At 69.0% G+C, this 13,862-nt stretch overlaps 1 protein-coding gene across 1 annotated transcript; it reads left to right on the top strand.

Moving 5' to 3' along the window:
* The first annotated feature begins 2,366 nt into the window (after positions 1 to 2,366).
* Positions 2,367 to 8,133, top strand: BGN (biglycan). Its single transcript, XM_088535684.1, has 7 exons — positions 2,367 to 2,595; positions 3,279 to 3,391; positions 3,888 to 4,101; positions 5,320 to 5,430; positions 6,170 to 6,263; positions 7,272 to 7,410; positions 7,942 to 8,133. The coding sequence occupies exons 1-7, from the start codon at positions 2,367 to 2,369 to the stop codon at positions 8,131 to 8,133; spliced, it is 1,092 nt and encodes a 363-aa protein (XP_088391810.1).
* The last annotated feature ends 5,729 nt before the right edge of the window (positions 8,134 to 13,862 follow it).

Here is a 13,862-nt window from a genome sequence, read left to right as displayed (position 1 = left end):
AGGGGGCTATGGGGCGGGAGGGGCTGCTATAGGGCTCCTATAGAGGTAGGGGGTGCAACAGTGGGGCTATAGGGGGGCCATGGGGTAGCGGGTCCCCTAAGGGGTCTATAGGGGGGCTGTGGGGATGCTGTGCATGGAAAGGAACCGCAGGGATGCTATGGGGTGGGAGGTGCCATAGGGGACCTATAGGCTTTGCGGTAGAGATAGGAGGTGCTGCAGGGCCGCTATAGGGCTCCTATAGGGACGCGGGGGCTATGGGGGCTCTATGGGGATGCTATGGGGCACCCCTCCAGGGGGCCCAGGCGTCCGGGACCCCCCAGAGGGGACCCAGGTGTCCTGGGAGGCGCCTGGGGTCCCCGGGGGTAGAATGGGGTGATGGGGGGAGGTGCCCGGACGCCTGGGCCCCCTGGGATAGAATGGGGTGACGGGGGGAGGCGGCCCGGACGCCTGGGCCCCCTGGGGTAGAATGGGGTGACGGGGGGAGGTGCCCGGACGCCTGGGCCCCCCGGGGTCCCCGGGGCAGGCTGGGGTGACGGGGGGAGGTGCCCGGCCCCCCCATCCCGGGATTTTCCGCCCTCGCTCCCGTTCGGCCTCTTGGCAGGTGCCTGATGGGAACCAGCTGGTGCCGCGGGGGGGCGGGGGGCCGGGCATGGAGGGGGGCGGGCGGGGGGGCCCCGGGTGCCACTCGGGTCCCGACGCGGCCACGGGACGGCAGCGGCTCCGGCCTCGGCCGCAAGGTGGGTGCCCCGCGGTGCGCGCGGGGACCGGAGCGTCGGGACCGGAGCGGCCGCGGCCGGAGCGTCCGTGCGGGACACGGGACGCGGGGCTCCCGGCACCGGGTCCATCCTGTGCCCGGTCCTTCTTGGTACCGGGTCCTTCCCGGCGCCGAGTCCCTCCTGGCACTGGGTCCCTCCTGGTACCGGGTCCTTCTTGACGCCGGGTCCCTCCCGGCACTGGGTCCCTCCCGCGCCGCGTTTGAATGGGGTTTGAACGGCAGCCGGAACGCGTGGGCTCCTTTGCAGGCGGGGGGACACGGTGGGGCTCCCGTGTCCTGTTCCCGGGGGACACAGCGGGGCTCCCGTGTCCCTGCCTGAAGGGACATCTTGGGGCTCCCATGTCCCTTCCTGGGGGGCAGCTCGGGGCTCCCGGACGCCTGGGCCCCTTCCCGGGCGGGGGCAGTCGGGGCTCCCTGCTGGGTCGGGGCTCCTGGGCTCCCCGGTGCTGTGTGGGGCTCCCGGACACCTGGGTCCTGTCGGGGGGGACAGGAGGGGACGTTCGGGGGCTCCCGGGGCCGCCCGGGTGGGGGGAGGGCTGCCCCGGACGCCGGGGCCCCCTCGGCGGCGCCTTGGCAGGGCCGGCGGGACGGAAACACCGCGTCGGATTTTCCCCGTTCCCAGACGCTCCGAGGCGCCTTGGCCGCCAGCCCCCCCCCCAGCCCCAAAAGGGGGGCCCAGGCGTCCGGGCGGCCCCGCCCCGCGGCCGGTGCCAGCCCGTGGCCTCTGCCCGGACGCCTGGGCCCCCGGCCCGGCCCTGGCGCCAACCTGCGAACGTGGCCCCCTGCCCAACCCCCCCGGGCGTCCGGCCACGGCCCCCGCCCCCGCCGCGGGCACCGCACCCTGGGCGAGGGCCCAGGCGTCCGGGCGCCCCGTGAGCGCGTCCCGCCATGGGCAGGGAACGGCCACGGCCGTGTCCTCGTGCGGGACGTGTGTGAGACACGGGATGTGTGCAACGTGTGTGTGAGACATGGGACGTGTGCGAGACGTGGGACGTGTGTGAGACACGGGACGTGTGCGAGACACGGGACGTGTGCGAGACACGGGACGTGTGCAACGTGTGTGTGAGACATGGGACGTGTGTGGGATGTGTGCAAGACGTGTGTGGGATGTGGGACGTGTGCAAGGCGTGTGGGACGTGTGCAAGGCGTGTCCCCATGCGAGCCGTGTCCCCACAAGAGCCCTGGCCCCGTGTGATGTCCCCGTGTGCCCGTGTCCCCACACGGGACGTGTGCGGGACGTGTCCCCTCGGGGGACGTGGCCCCGCGTGAGCCTGGTCCCCGTGTCGTCCCTGTCCCCACACGATCCCTGACCCATATGATCCCCGTCACCCGCGTCCCCGTCCCATACAATCCCTGTCCCCCATGTCCCTGTCCCCATGTCCCTGTCCCCAGCATCCCTGTCCCATGCGATCCCTGTTGCCCACATCACCATCCCACACGATCCCCGTCCCCGTTCCCCGCGTCCCCGTCCCCCGTGTCCCTGGTGTCCCCCATGTCCCCATCCCCGGTGTCCCCCGCGTCCCCGTCCCCCACGTCCTCGTCCCCCGCGTCCCCGTCCCCGCAGCGCCCGCAGCCCCGTGCCGCCCTCAGGATGGCTCTGCGGCTGCTGCTGCTGTTGGTGGCGCTGGCGGCGGCGGCGGCGGCGCGGCCCTTCGAGCAGCGCCACTTCTGGCACTTCGCGCTGGACGACGGCAGCGGCGGCCCCGACGCGTCGGCCTCGGGGGACGGCGCCGCCGCGGAGCCCCCCCCGCCCCCCGGCGGCGCCCGCTGCCCCCCGGGCTGCCACTGCCACCTGCGCGTGGTGCAGTGCTCCGACCTGGGTGAGCGCGGGGGCCTGGGGCGCCCGTGGGGGCCTGGGGAGCCCGTGGGGACCTGGGGAGCCCGTGGGAGCGCCTGGGAGCCCTGGGGAGACCTTGGGAGCCCTTAGGGACTTTGGGAACCTTGGGGAGCCCTGGGGCGCCCGTGGGGACCTGGGGAGCGCCTGGGAGCGCCTGGGAGCCCTGGGGAGCCCTTAGGAACCTTGGGAGCTCTTGGGAGCCCTTGGGAACCCTTGGGAACCCTTGGGAACCTTGGGAGCCCTTAGGAACCTTGGGAGCTCTTGGGAACCCTTGGGAACCTTGGGAGCCCTTGGGGGCCCTGGGAACCTTGGGAGCTCTTGGGAACCTTGGGGAGCCCTTAGGAACCTTGGGAACCTTGGGAGCCCTGGGGAGCCCTTGGGGGCCCTGGGAACCTTGGGAATCTTGGGAGCTCTTGGGGCCCTGGGGAGCCTTTGGGAACCTGTGGGAACCCTTGGGAACCCTGGGGAGCCCGTGGGAGCCCTTGGGAGCCTTTGGGCCCTCGGGAACCCTTGGGTGGCCTTGGGAGCCCTTAGGAACCTTGGGGAGCTCTTGGGAGCCCTGGGGAGCCCTTGGGAGCCCTGGGGAGCCCTCGGGGCCGGCAGGGAAGGTCCCGGGTGCCGGGCGGCTCCCGGACGCCTGGGCCCGCTCCGTGTCCCCTCCCCCAGGGCTGACGGAGGTGCCCAGGGACATCCCCCCGGACACGACGCTGCTGGACCTGCAGAACAACCGCATCACGGAGCTGCGCGCGGGCGACTTCCGCGGCCTGCGCCACCTGCACGTGCGTGTCCCCGTGTCCCCGTGTCCCCATGGCCCCTCCCGTGGGCCCCTGCTATGGCCGCCGGTGTCCCCTGTTCCTCCTGGTGTTCCCTGCTCCCTTCTGGTGTCCCCTGTGCCTCCTGGTGTCCCCTGTTCCCTCTTGGTGTCCCCTGTCCCTCCCAGTGCCCCTGTTCCCTCCTGGTGTCCCCTGTTCCCTCCCGGTGTCCCCCGTGTCCCCTCAATCCCATGTCCCCGTGATGCCCGTCTGCTCCTCACCTGTGCCCTGTGACCCCAGTGTCCCTTGGCCCTCGTATCCCCCGTGCCTGTCTCCTTGTCACCTGCACCCCACGTTTCCCTTGTCACCTATGTCCCCGCATCCCTGTCCCCCGCACCCCGTCCTTGTCACTGGTGTCCAGTGTCTCTTCGCCCTCATATCCCGTGTCCCCGTGGTTCCCATTTCCTTGTCCCCTGCGTCCCGCCCTCGTCCTCGCTGACGTGTCCCCATGTCCCCGCGCCAGGCGCTGGTCCTGGCCAACAACGGGCTGCGGCGGGTGGCGGCGGCGGCGCTGGCGCCGCTGGGGCGGCTGCAGCGGCTGCACCTGTCCCGGAACCGGCTGGAGACGGTGCCGGCGCCGCTGCCGCCGGCGCTGCTGGAGCTGCGGCTGCACGAGAACCGCATCGGCGCCGTGCCGCGCGGGGCCTTCCGGGGGCTGCGGCGCCTGCACTGCCTGGGTGAGGACGGGGGGACGGGGGGACACGGGGGGACACGGGGGGACACGGGGATGCGGGGGGACACGTAGGGACATGCGGGAACACGTGGGGACGCGCGGGGACACACGGGGGGACACCTGGGGACACACGGGGATGCGGGGGGACACGTAGGGACACGCGGAGACGTGGGGACACAACGGGGACACGGGGGGATGCAGGGGGACACGTAGGGACATGTGAGGACACGCGGGGACATGTGGGGACACACGGGGATGCGGGGGGACATGCGGGGACACGCGGGAACACGTGGGGACACGTAGGGACATGCAGGGACATGTGGGGATGCGGGGGGACATGCGGGGACATGTGGGGACACACGGGGATGCGGGGGGACATGCGGGGACACGCGGGAACACGTGGGGACACGTAGGGACATGCAGGGACATGTGGGGATGCGGGGGGACATGCGGGGACATGTGGGGACACACGGGGATGCGGGGGGACACATAGGGACATGTGGGGACACGCGAGGACATGTGGGGATGCGGGGGGACACATAGGGACACGGGGGGGACACATGGGGGGACACGCGGGGACACCTGGGGACACGTGGGGACATGCGGGGAGGTGGGGACACATGGGGACACGGGGATGTGGGGGGACACATAGGGACATGTGGGGACACACGGGACACGCGGGGACATGTGGGGATGGGGGGACACACATAGGGACACGCGAGGACACACGGGGATGCGTGGGGACGCACAGGGGGACACAGGGACACGCGGGGACGCGGGGGGACACGCAGGGACATGTGGGGACACGGGGGGATGCGGGGGGACACGTGGGGACACGGGGGACACGCGGGGACATGTGGGGACACGTGGGGACACGGGGGGATGCGGGGGGACACGCAGGGACACGGGGAGACATGTGGGGACACACGGGGACACGGGGGGATGCGGGGGGACACGTGGGGACACGCAGGGACACGCAGGGACACGGTGGGACATGTGGGGACGCGGGGGACACGGGGGGACATGTGGGGACGCAGGGGGACACGGGGGGACATGTGGGGACGCAGGGGGACACGCAGGGACATGTGGGGGGACACGCGGGGACACGGGGGGACACGCGGGGGGACACGCAGGGACATGTGGGGGGACGCGGGGACACGTGGGGGGACACGTGGGGACACGGGGCGGGACACGCAGGGACACGCGGTGGCGTCGCCCGCAGAGCTGGGCGGGAACCCCCTGCGGAACAGCGGCATCGCGGCCGGCGCCTTCCGGGGGCTGCGGCTCAGCTACCTGCGCATCTCCGAGGCACGGCTGAGCAGCGTCCCCAAAGGTAGGGACACTGCCACCCGCTGCCACCTCCCTGTCACCTCTGTCACCCCTTAATGCATCCCCGAGGCACGGCTGAGCAGCGTCCCCAAAGGTAGGGACAGTGCCACCCGCTGCCACCTCCCTGCCACCTCTGTCACCCCTTAATGCATCCCCAAGGCACGGCTGAGCAGCGTCCCCAAAGGTAGGGACAGTGCCACCCGCTGCCACCTCCCTGCCACCTCTGTCACCCCCTAATGCATCCCCAAGGCACGGCTGAGCAGCGTCCCCAAAGGTAGGGACGCTGCCACCCGCTGCCACCTCCCCGGCACCGGCCACCTGAGCTGCAACCTCTGGTTCCCTTCTGTCACCTGTGTCACTTCGCTGTCACCTGTGTCACCCCCTAATGCATCCCCAAGGCACAGCCGACTAGTGTCCCCAAGGGTAGGGGTGGTGGCACCTCCTGTCACCTCCATGCCAGCTGCCTGTCATCTCTGTCTCCTTCAAACGCACCTTTGAGGCAGCTCGTTAGTGTCCCCAAAGGTAGGGACAGTGCCACCTTGTGTCACCTGCCTGTCTTCTGATGCATCCTGGAGGGCCATCTCGGTGTCCCCAAACGTAGGGACCTCCTCATGTCCTGCCACCCGCCTCCCCTTTCCCTGTCACCTCTTTGCTCCCTCTGTTTCCTTCCGACCCGTCTCCGAGGGCCACCTCAGCTCCCCCGTGTCCCCCTGTGTCCCCCCCCGTGTCCCCCGTGTCCCCAGAGCTGCCGGAGACGCTGCGGGAGCTGCACCTGGACCACAACCACATCCAGAGCATCGAGCGGGACGACCTCGCGCGCTACCGGCAGCTGGCCCGGTGCGGGGACGGGGACACCGTGGGGACAGCGGGGACAGGGCGGGAGCACGGGGACACTGGGGAGAGGACTGGGGACACCGTGGGGGACAGGGCGGGGAGCACGGGGACATTGGGGAGAGGACAGGGGACACTGTGGGGGACACGGGGAACAGGGTGGGAGCACGGGGACATTGGGGAGAGGACGGGGACACCGTGGGGACAGTGGGGACAGGGCGGGGAGCACGGGGACGTTGGGGAGAGGACGGGGACACCGTGGGGACAGCGGGGACAGGGTGGGGGACACCGGGGACATTGGGGAGAGGACGGGGGACACCGTGGGGGACACGGGGGACAGGGCGGGGAGCACCAGGGACATTGGGGAGAGGACTGGGGACACCGTGGGGACATGGGGGACAGGGCGGGAGCACGGGGACATTGGGGAGAGGACTGGGGACAGGATGGGGGCGCTGGGGACACGGTGGGGACACCAGGGACAGGGCAGGAAGCACCAAGGACATTCAGGAGAGGACTGGGGACACTGGTGGCACTGGGGACAGGGCGGGGAGCAAAGGGGACATTGGGGAGAGGACTGGGGACAGGATGGGGACACTGGGGACAGGGTGGGGGACACCGGGGACATTGGGAAGAGGACTGGGGACATGATGGGGACACTGGGGACATGGTGGGGGACACCAGGGACATTGGGGAGAGGACTGGGGACACGATGGGGGCACTGGGGACACGATGGGGGCACTGGGGACGTGGTGGAGGGCGCTAGGGACCCTTGGGACAGATGAGGGGCACTGGGGGCAGGATGGGGGACACTGGGGACATGGCGGAGAGCACTATGGACCTTTGGGACATGATGAGGGCACTGGGGGCAGGATGGGGGACACTGGGGACACCGGGGACATAGTGGGGGACATGGGGGTGCACTGGGGGTGGGGTAGGGACTACTGGGGGGCAGCGGCAGCCCCGGCTGCACCGGTCCCCTCCTGAGCTCGGGCCATGTCCCCCGCGTGTCCCCAGGCTGGGGCTGGGACACAACGAGATCGCGACGGTGGCACCGGGAGCGCTGGCCCCGCTGGGCGCCCTGCGGGAGCTGCGGCTGGAGCACAACCGGCTACGGAGCGTCCCGCCGGGGCTGCCCGCGCTGCGGCTGCTCAGCGTGCGTGGGGGGACACGGGGGGACACGAGGGGACACGGGGGGACACGGGGGGACACGGGGACACGGGGACACGGAGCTGCGGCTGGAGCACAACCGGCTACGGAGCGTCCCGCCGGGGCTGCCCGCGCTGCGGCTGCTCAGCGTGCGTGGGGTGACACGGAGGGGGACATGGGGGGACACGGGGGGACACGGGGGGACGGGAGGGACACAGGGACACGGAGCTGCAGCTGGAGCACAACCAATGCCTGGGGGGATGTGGGGACGGGGGACATGGGGACAGGGGGATGGGGAGGTGTGGGGACAGGGGACACGGGGACAGGGAGGGACCAGGAGGTGCTGGGGGCGCTGGGACCCCAGGGGACACCGGGAAGCCCTTGGGGGGTCCCACTGGCTGCTCCTCCGTCATTGACCTCCTCCGTGTCCCTCCTGTCACCCCCCGTGTCGCTCCTGTCCCGTGTCCCTCCCCGTGCCCCCCGCGCTGTCCCCGTGTCCCCTCCCCGTGTCCCTGCCCGTGTCCCCGTCCCCCCCCAGGTGGTGTACCTGCACAGCAACGCCATCGCGCGCGTGGGCGCCCAGGACTTCTGCGCGCCGCCGGGCGCCAAGCGCGTCCCCTACCAGGGCCTGAGCCTGTTCGGGAACGCGGTGGCCCCGGGGGACGTGGCGCCCGCCGCCTTCCGCTGCCTGGCCGACCCGCGCGCCCTGCACTTCGGCAACTACAAGTGACGGCGCGGGGGGACGGGGGGCGCCGCGGGCGTCCCCGCCGCCACCGCGAGGAACGGGGGGACGGGGGGGACATGGGGGGACATGGGGACGTCACGGCGTCCCCGCCGCCACCGCAAGGAACGGGGGGACGGGGGGGACATGGGGACGTCACGGGTGTCCCCGCCACCGCGAGGAACGGGGGGACAGGGGGGACATGGGGACATCACGGGTGTCCCCGCCACCGCGAGGAACGGGGGAACGTGGGGGGACGTGGGGGGCCGGGGGGCGCCGCGGGTGTCCCCGCCGCCACCGCGAGGAACGGGGGGATGGGGGGGGACGTGGGGGGACATGGGGACGTCACGGGTGTCCCCGCCACCGCAAGGAACGGGGGGACGGGGGGGACATGGGGGGCCGGGGGGCGCCGCGGGCAGGCGGGGGGGTCAGGGGAGGCAGGGCGTGTGGAAACATGGGGGACGCTGGGGACATGGGGGACACCGGGGTGTCACGGGCACCCACAAGTGTTAAGGGGTAGGGGGGATGTGGGGACATAGGGGGACGTTGGGGACATGGGGGACACCGGGGTGTCACGGGCACCCACAAGTGTTAAGAGGTAGGGGGCATGTGGGGACATAGGGGGACGTTGGGGACATGGGGGACACCGGGATGTCACAGATAGAGGACACAGGGACATCACAGACGCTCAGGGGTTACTCAGGGCGGACATGGGGACTTGGGAGACATGGAGGGACAATGTGGGACATCACGGACACCCTGGGGTGAGCGACGGTGTGGGGGAACATGGGGACATCGGGAAGTGCAGGGACATTGAGGACATGGGGGACACGGGGATATGACAGACCCCTGGAGCCCTCATGGACATGGGGACATGTCCAGTCGGGACATGGGGACACGGGGGACACGGGGGGACACGAGGACACGGACACCTACAGGTGTTTATGGGACATGGGATGGGCACCCATGGGTGCACGGGACGTGGGGAGAGGGTGACAGGGGCACCCGCGGGTGCAGGGGACACGGGAGGACACGGGCGCCCCGTCCCCGCTGGGCGGGGGGGTATGTCCAATTGTCCCCCCCTTCTACCATTTTGCTCCTTTTTGGCCCCAAAGGGGAGGATTCCCCCCCCCCCCCCGGCCGCTGCTTTGGGGCCGTTTGGGGCTTTTTAACCGTTCCGGGATTTTCCGCGTTGTAAAAATCTTTGTGCAATGGCGGCAGGTTCAATAAAGGGACCGGCTGGAGACGCGGGGACATGCGGCGACACGCGGCGGACACGTGATGGCCACACGGGGGGGACGGGGGACACGGCACGGGGGACACGGGGGACACGGGCATGTGGCGGGACACTGCAGGGCCATGGGGACACTCCAGGGCCATGGGGACACACCATGGGCGTGGGGACACGTGGAAGGGACATGAGAGACACTCATGGGACATGAAGGGACATGCCGTGGGCATGGAGACGTGCAGGGAGCACAAATGGGGACAGGGGACATGCAAGGGCCATGGGGACACTCCATGAGCGTGGGGACACATGGGAAGGACATGGGGGACACTCATGGGATGTGAAGGGACATGCCATGGGCATGGTGACATGCAGGGAGCACACAAGGGACCAATGGGGACAGGGGACACTCCAGGGCCATGGGGACACGTCATGGGGACGCATGGAAGGGACATGGGGGACACTCATGGGACATGAAGGGACATGCCGTGGACATGGGGACGTGCAGGGAGCACAAATGGGGACAGGGGACACTCCAGGGCCATGGGGACACACAAAGGACGTGGGGTGACACAAGGGACACGGGGGGGACACGCGGGGACACGGAGCCGCGCAGAGCCGCGCACGCGCCCCCCCCGAGATGGGCGGGGACACGGCGGTGAGGGAGGCGTGGCTCCAGCGAGGCCCCGCCCCCGCTGCCCGCCAGGCCCCGCCCCTCGCGCTCCCCCCCTCTCTCCCCCCGGCCCGAACCGCGCCGCGCCTCGGGCACCGCCGCAGAGCCGGGACCCATGGGCCGGTACCGGGACCGGGACCGGGGGGGGCGGGACCGAGCGGGGGGGCGTCCGCAACCGCGGGGGGGGGGACACGTTGTAAACGGGGGGTGTTCGCGCCCCCCCGCCTATATTGGGGTTGGGGGGGTCGCACTGACCCTGTTGCAGGTGGGGACGTTTTTGCATTGGGGGGGGGGGAACGGAGCGTAACGGGGGGGGGGCGCGTTGCAAAATGAGGGTTTATTGCGGGGGGGGCACTCGGTGCATTGCAAAATGGGGGGGTCGTTGCATTGCGGGGGGGGCACCGGGCCGCTTATTGCATTGCAGGAGGCTCCTGCATCTCGGGGGGGGGGGTTGCAATGCGGATAGAGCTGCATTTCGGCGGGGGGGGGGGGGTGCATGGGGGGGCGGCTCTTGCATTGCACAGTGGTGCATGGGGGGGGGCATTGCATGGGGGGGGGATGGGGCCGCGGTTTGGAGCGGGGGGGTCAGTGCATTGCTGGGGGGGGTTTGCAAAGGGGGGGCCGTTGCATTGCTGCAAGGGGGGGTGTTTTGCGGGGGGGGGGCATTGCACGGCTGGGGGTGCAATGGGGGGGTTGCATTGAGGACCCCCCCGCGCGCCCCTCGCACGCCCTTGCACACGCGTGTGCGCCGCGGGGGGAGGAGCGCCGGGCACGCGCGTGTCCTTGCACGGGCGCCCTGGGGACAATCCGCGCGATTTTGGGGACGCGAGTGAACGGGGACGAGGCCGCTCGGCGCCGCGCAGCCCGGCGATTTGGGGTGCAATCCGCGTGGTTTGGGTGCAGTGCGCGGCTCCCACATGGCAGCGCAGGGTTTTGGGGTGCAATGCACATATTTGGGGTGCAATGCACGGCTTCCCACATTGTGGTGCAAGGTTTTGGGGTGCAATGCGCGTATTTTGGGTGCAATGCACGGTTCCCCACATTGCGGTGCAAGATTTTGGGGTGCAATGCCCATATTTTGGGTGCAATGCACGGCTCCCACATTGCAGCGCAGGGTTTTGGGGTGCAATGCCCATATTTGGGGTGCAATGCACGGCTCCCACATTGCAGTGTGAGGTTTTGGGGTGCAATACACGTGTTTTGGGTGCAATGTATGCTTTCCCACATTGCAGCGCAGGGTTTTGGGGTGCAATGCCCATATTTGGGGTGCAATGCCCGCTTTGCCCCATGCAGCGCGAGGCTCGGGGATCCAGTGCGCCGGGTTGCATCGTTTGCAGCGTGCTGGGCCAGCTTTTCGGGGTCAATACACGTGTTTTGGGTGCACTGCAGGATTTGCAATGTGCCAGGCAACATTTGGGGGTAAAATCTGCATGTTTAGGGTGCAGTGCATGGTTTTCAGTGCTCTAGGCAGGATTTTGGGGCGCAATTCAAACATTTTGGGTGCGAAGCGTGGGTTTTGGTGCTCTATGCAAGATTTTGGGGTGCAATGGTCACCTTTTGGGAGCCATGCATGGCTTGGGGAATGCCAGGCAACATTTTGGGGTGCAATGCACACGTTAAAGGGTGAAACGCATTGCTGGGAAGGTGCCATGTGGGTTTTGGGGCGCACTGCACTAAATCGGGGTGCAGGGCATGGTTAGGAGCCTCCTGTGGAAGATTTTGGGGTACAATGCGCACATTTTAAGTGCAGTGTACGGTTGGCAGTGCACCATGCAAGATTTTGGGGCGCATTGCACATGTTGATGGGGGCAATGCTTGGTTTGCAACGCGACGGGCAAGGTTTTGGGGTGCAATGCTCACATTTGGGGGCAATGTGTGGTTGTCAGCTCACCATGCAAGGTTTTGGGGTGCAATGCTCACATTTTGGGGCCAATGCATGGTTTGCCGTGTGCAGGGCAGGGTTTTGGGGGGCAGTGCACAGTTTTGAGGATGCGGAGCGGGGTTTTGGGGCGCAATGCACGGCTTAGGGGGCTGTTTTTGGGGTGCAAAGCCGGGATTTGGGGTCCCCCCCCTTTGGCGCAGTCCTCGCCCGCCCGCCGCAGGGCCGGGGGCGGGGCCGCGCTGCCGAGACCCCGCCCCCCGCTGCTTATTGGCTGCCGCGGGGTGATGGACAGGCGGGGCGGGGCGCTGAGGTAGCGGCAGGAGAGTGTGAGGAGACCGGGAATGACCGGGAATGTGTGAGGAGACCGGGAATAATCGGGAATGTGTGAGGAGACCGGGAATGACCGGGAATGTGTGAGGGGACCGGGAATGTGTGAGGAGACCGGGAGTGATCGGGAATGTGTGAGGAGACCGGGAATGACCGGGAATGTGTGAGGAGACCAGGAATGACCGGGAATGTGTGAGGAGACCAGGAATAATCGGGAATGTGTGAGGGGATCGGGAGCGACCGGGAATGTGTGAGGAGACCGGGAATAATCGGGAATGTGTGAGGGGATCGGGAATGTGTGAGGAGACCGGGAATGACCGGGAATGGGTGAGGAGACCGGGAGTGGGTGAGGAGACCGGGAATGTGTGAGGAGACTGGGAATGACCGGGAATGGGTGAGGAGACCGGGAATGTGTGAGGAGACCGGGAATGGGTGAGGAGACCGGGAGCGACCGGGAATGGGTGAGGAGACCGGGAATGTGTGAGGAGACCGGGAATAATCGGGAATGTGTGAGGAGACCGGGAATGTGTGAGGAGACCGGGAATGACCGGGAATGGGTGAGGAGACCGGGAATGGGTGAGGAGACCGGGAGCGACCGGGAATGGGTGAGGAGACTGGGAATGACCGGGAATGTGTGAGGAGACCGGGAATGTGTGAGGGGATCGGGAATGTGTGAGGAGACCGGGAATAATCGGGAATGTGTGAGGAGACCGGGAATGGGTGAGACCGGGAATGACCGGGAATGTGTGAGGAGACCAGGAATGTGTGAGGAGACCGGGAATGGCTGAGGGGACCGGGAATGGCTGAGGGGGCCGGGAGCAGTGAGGGAGCTGGGGATGTCCGAGGTGACTGGGAACGACCGGGAGCGCTCGGAGAGCCAGGGATTTCCGAGGTAACCGGGATCCACGGGGGGTTCCTGAGGTCCCCGGCAGTGACTGGGGGCGCCGGGGGGTCCCTGGTGGCACTGGGGGACCTCGGTGCCCCCCCAGGTGTGGCCCGGGCTCGGGGGGCGGCAGCCCCTGACCCCCCCCCATGGCCTGGCCCCCCCACGGGGGTGCGTGACCTGCGAGGGGGGGTCCCCCGGCATGACCCCCCCCGGGCGCCAGCACCGCCACCACCGTCACCGCCACCGTCACCGCTGAGCAGGTGAGACCCCCCGCGGCGCCCCGTGGTGTCCCCAAGCCGTGTCCCGTGTCCCAGCCGGGGGGGGTCTGTGTCCCAGCGCCGTCCCCAAGCCGTGTCCCGTGTCCCATGTCCCAGCCGGGGGGGGGTCTGCATCCCAGCACCGTCCCCAGGCCGTGTCCCGTGTCCCAATCGGGGGGGGGTCTGCGCCCCAGCGCTGTCCCCAAGCCGTGTCCCATGTCCCGTGTCCCAGCCGGGGGGGTCTGTGTCCCAGCCCCGTCCCCAAACCATGTCCCGTGTCCTGTGTCCCATGTCCCAGCCGCCACCTCCTTGTCCCTGGTTGTGCCCCACATCTGCAATGGTGTCCCCAGGGTGGGTCTGCGTCCCAGCGCCGTCCCCAAGCCGTGTCCCATGTCCCCACCGGCTGCCCCACGTGCCCAGCGCCACCTCCGAGCTGTGCCTCGTGTCTCCAGTGCTGTCCCTGTGTCCCCTGTGTTGTCCCCAAG

Source organism: Tinamus guttatus, unplaced genomic scaffold (genome assembly GCF_059628265.1).
Source record: "Tinamus guttatus ecotype Peru unplaced genomic scaffold, ASM5962826v1 Tinamus_guttatus_pri_ptg000642l, whole genome shotgun sequence".
Lineage (NCBI taxonomy): Eukaryota > Metazoa > Chordata > Aves > Tinamiformes > Tinamidae > Tinamus > Tinamus guttatus.
This window is presented reverse-complemented; position numbering and strand designations above follow the sequence as displayed.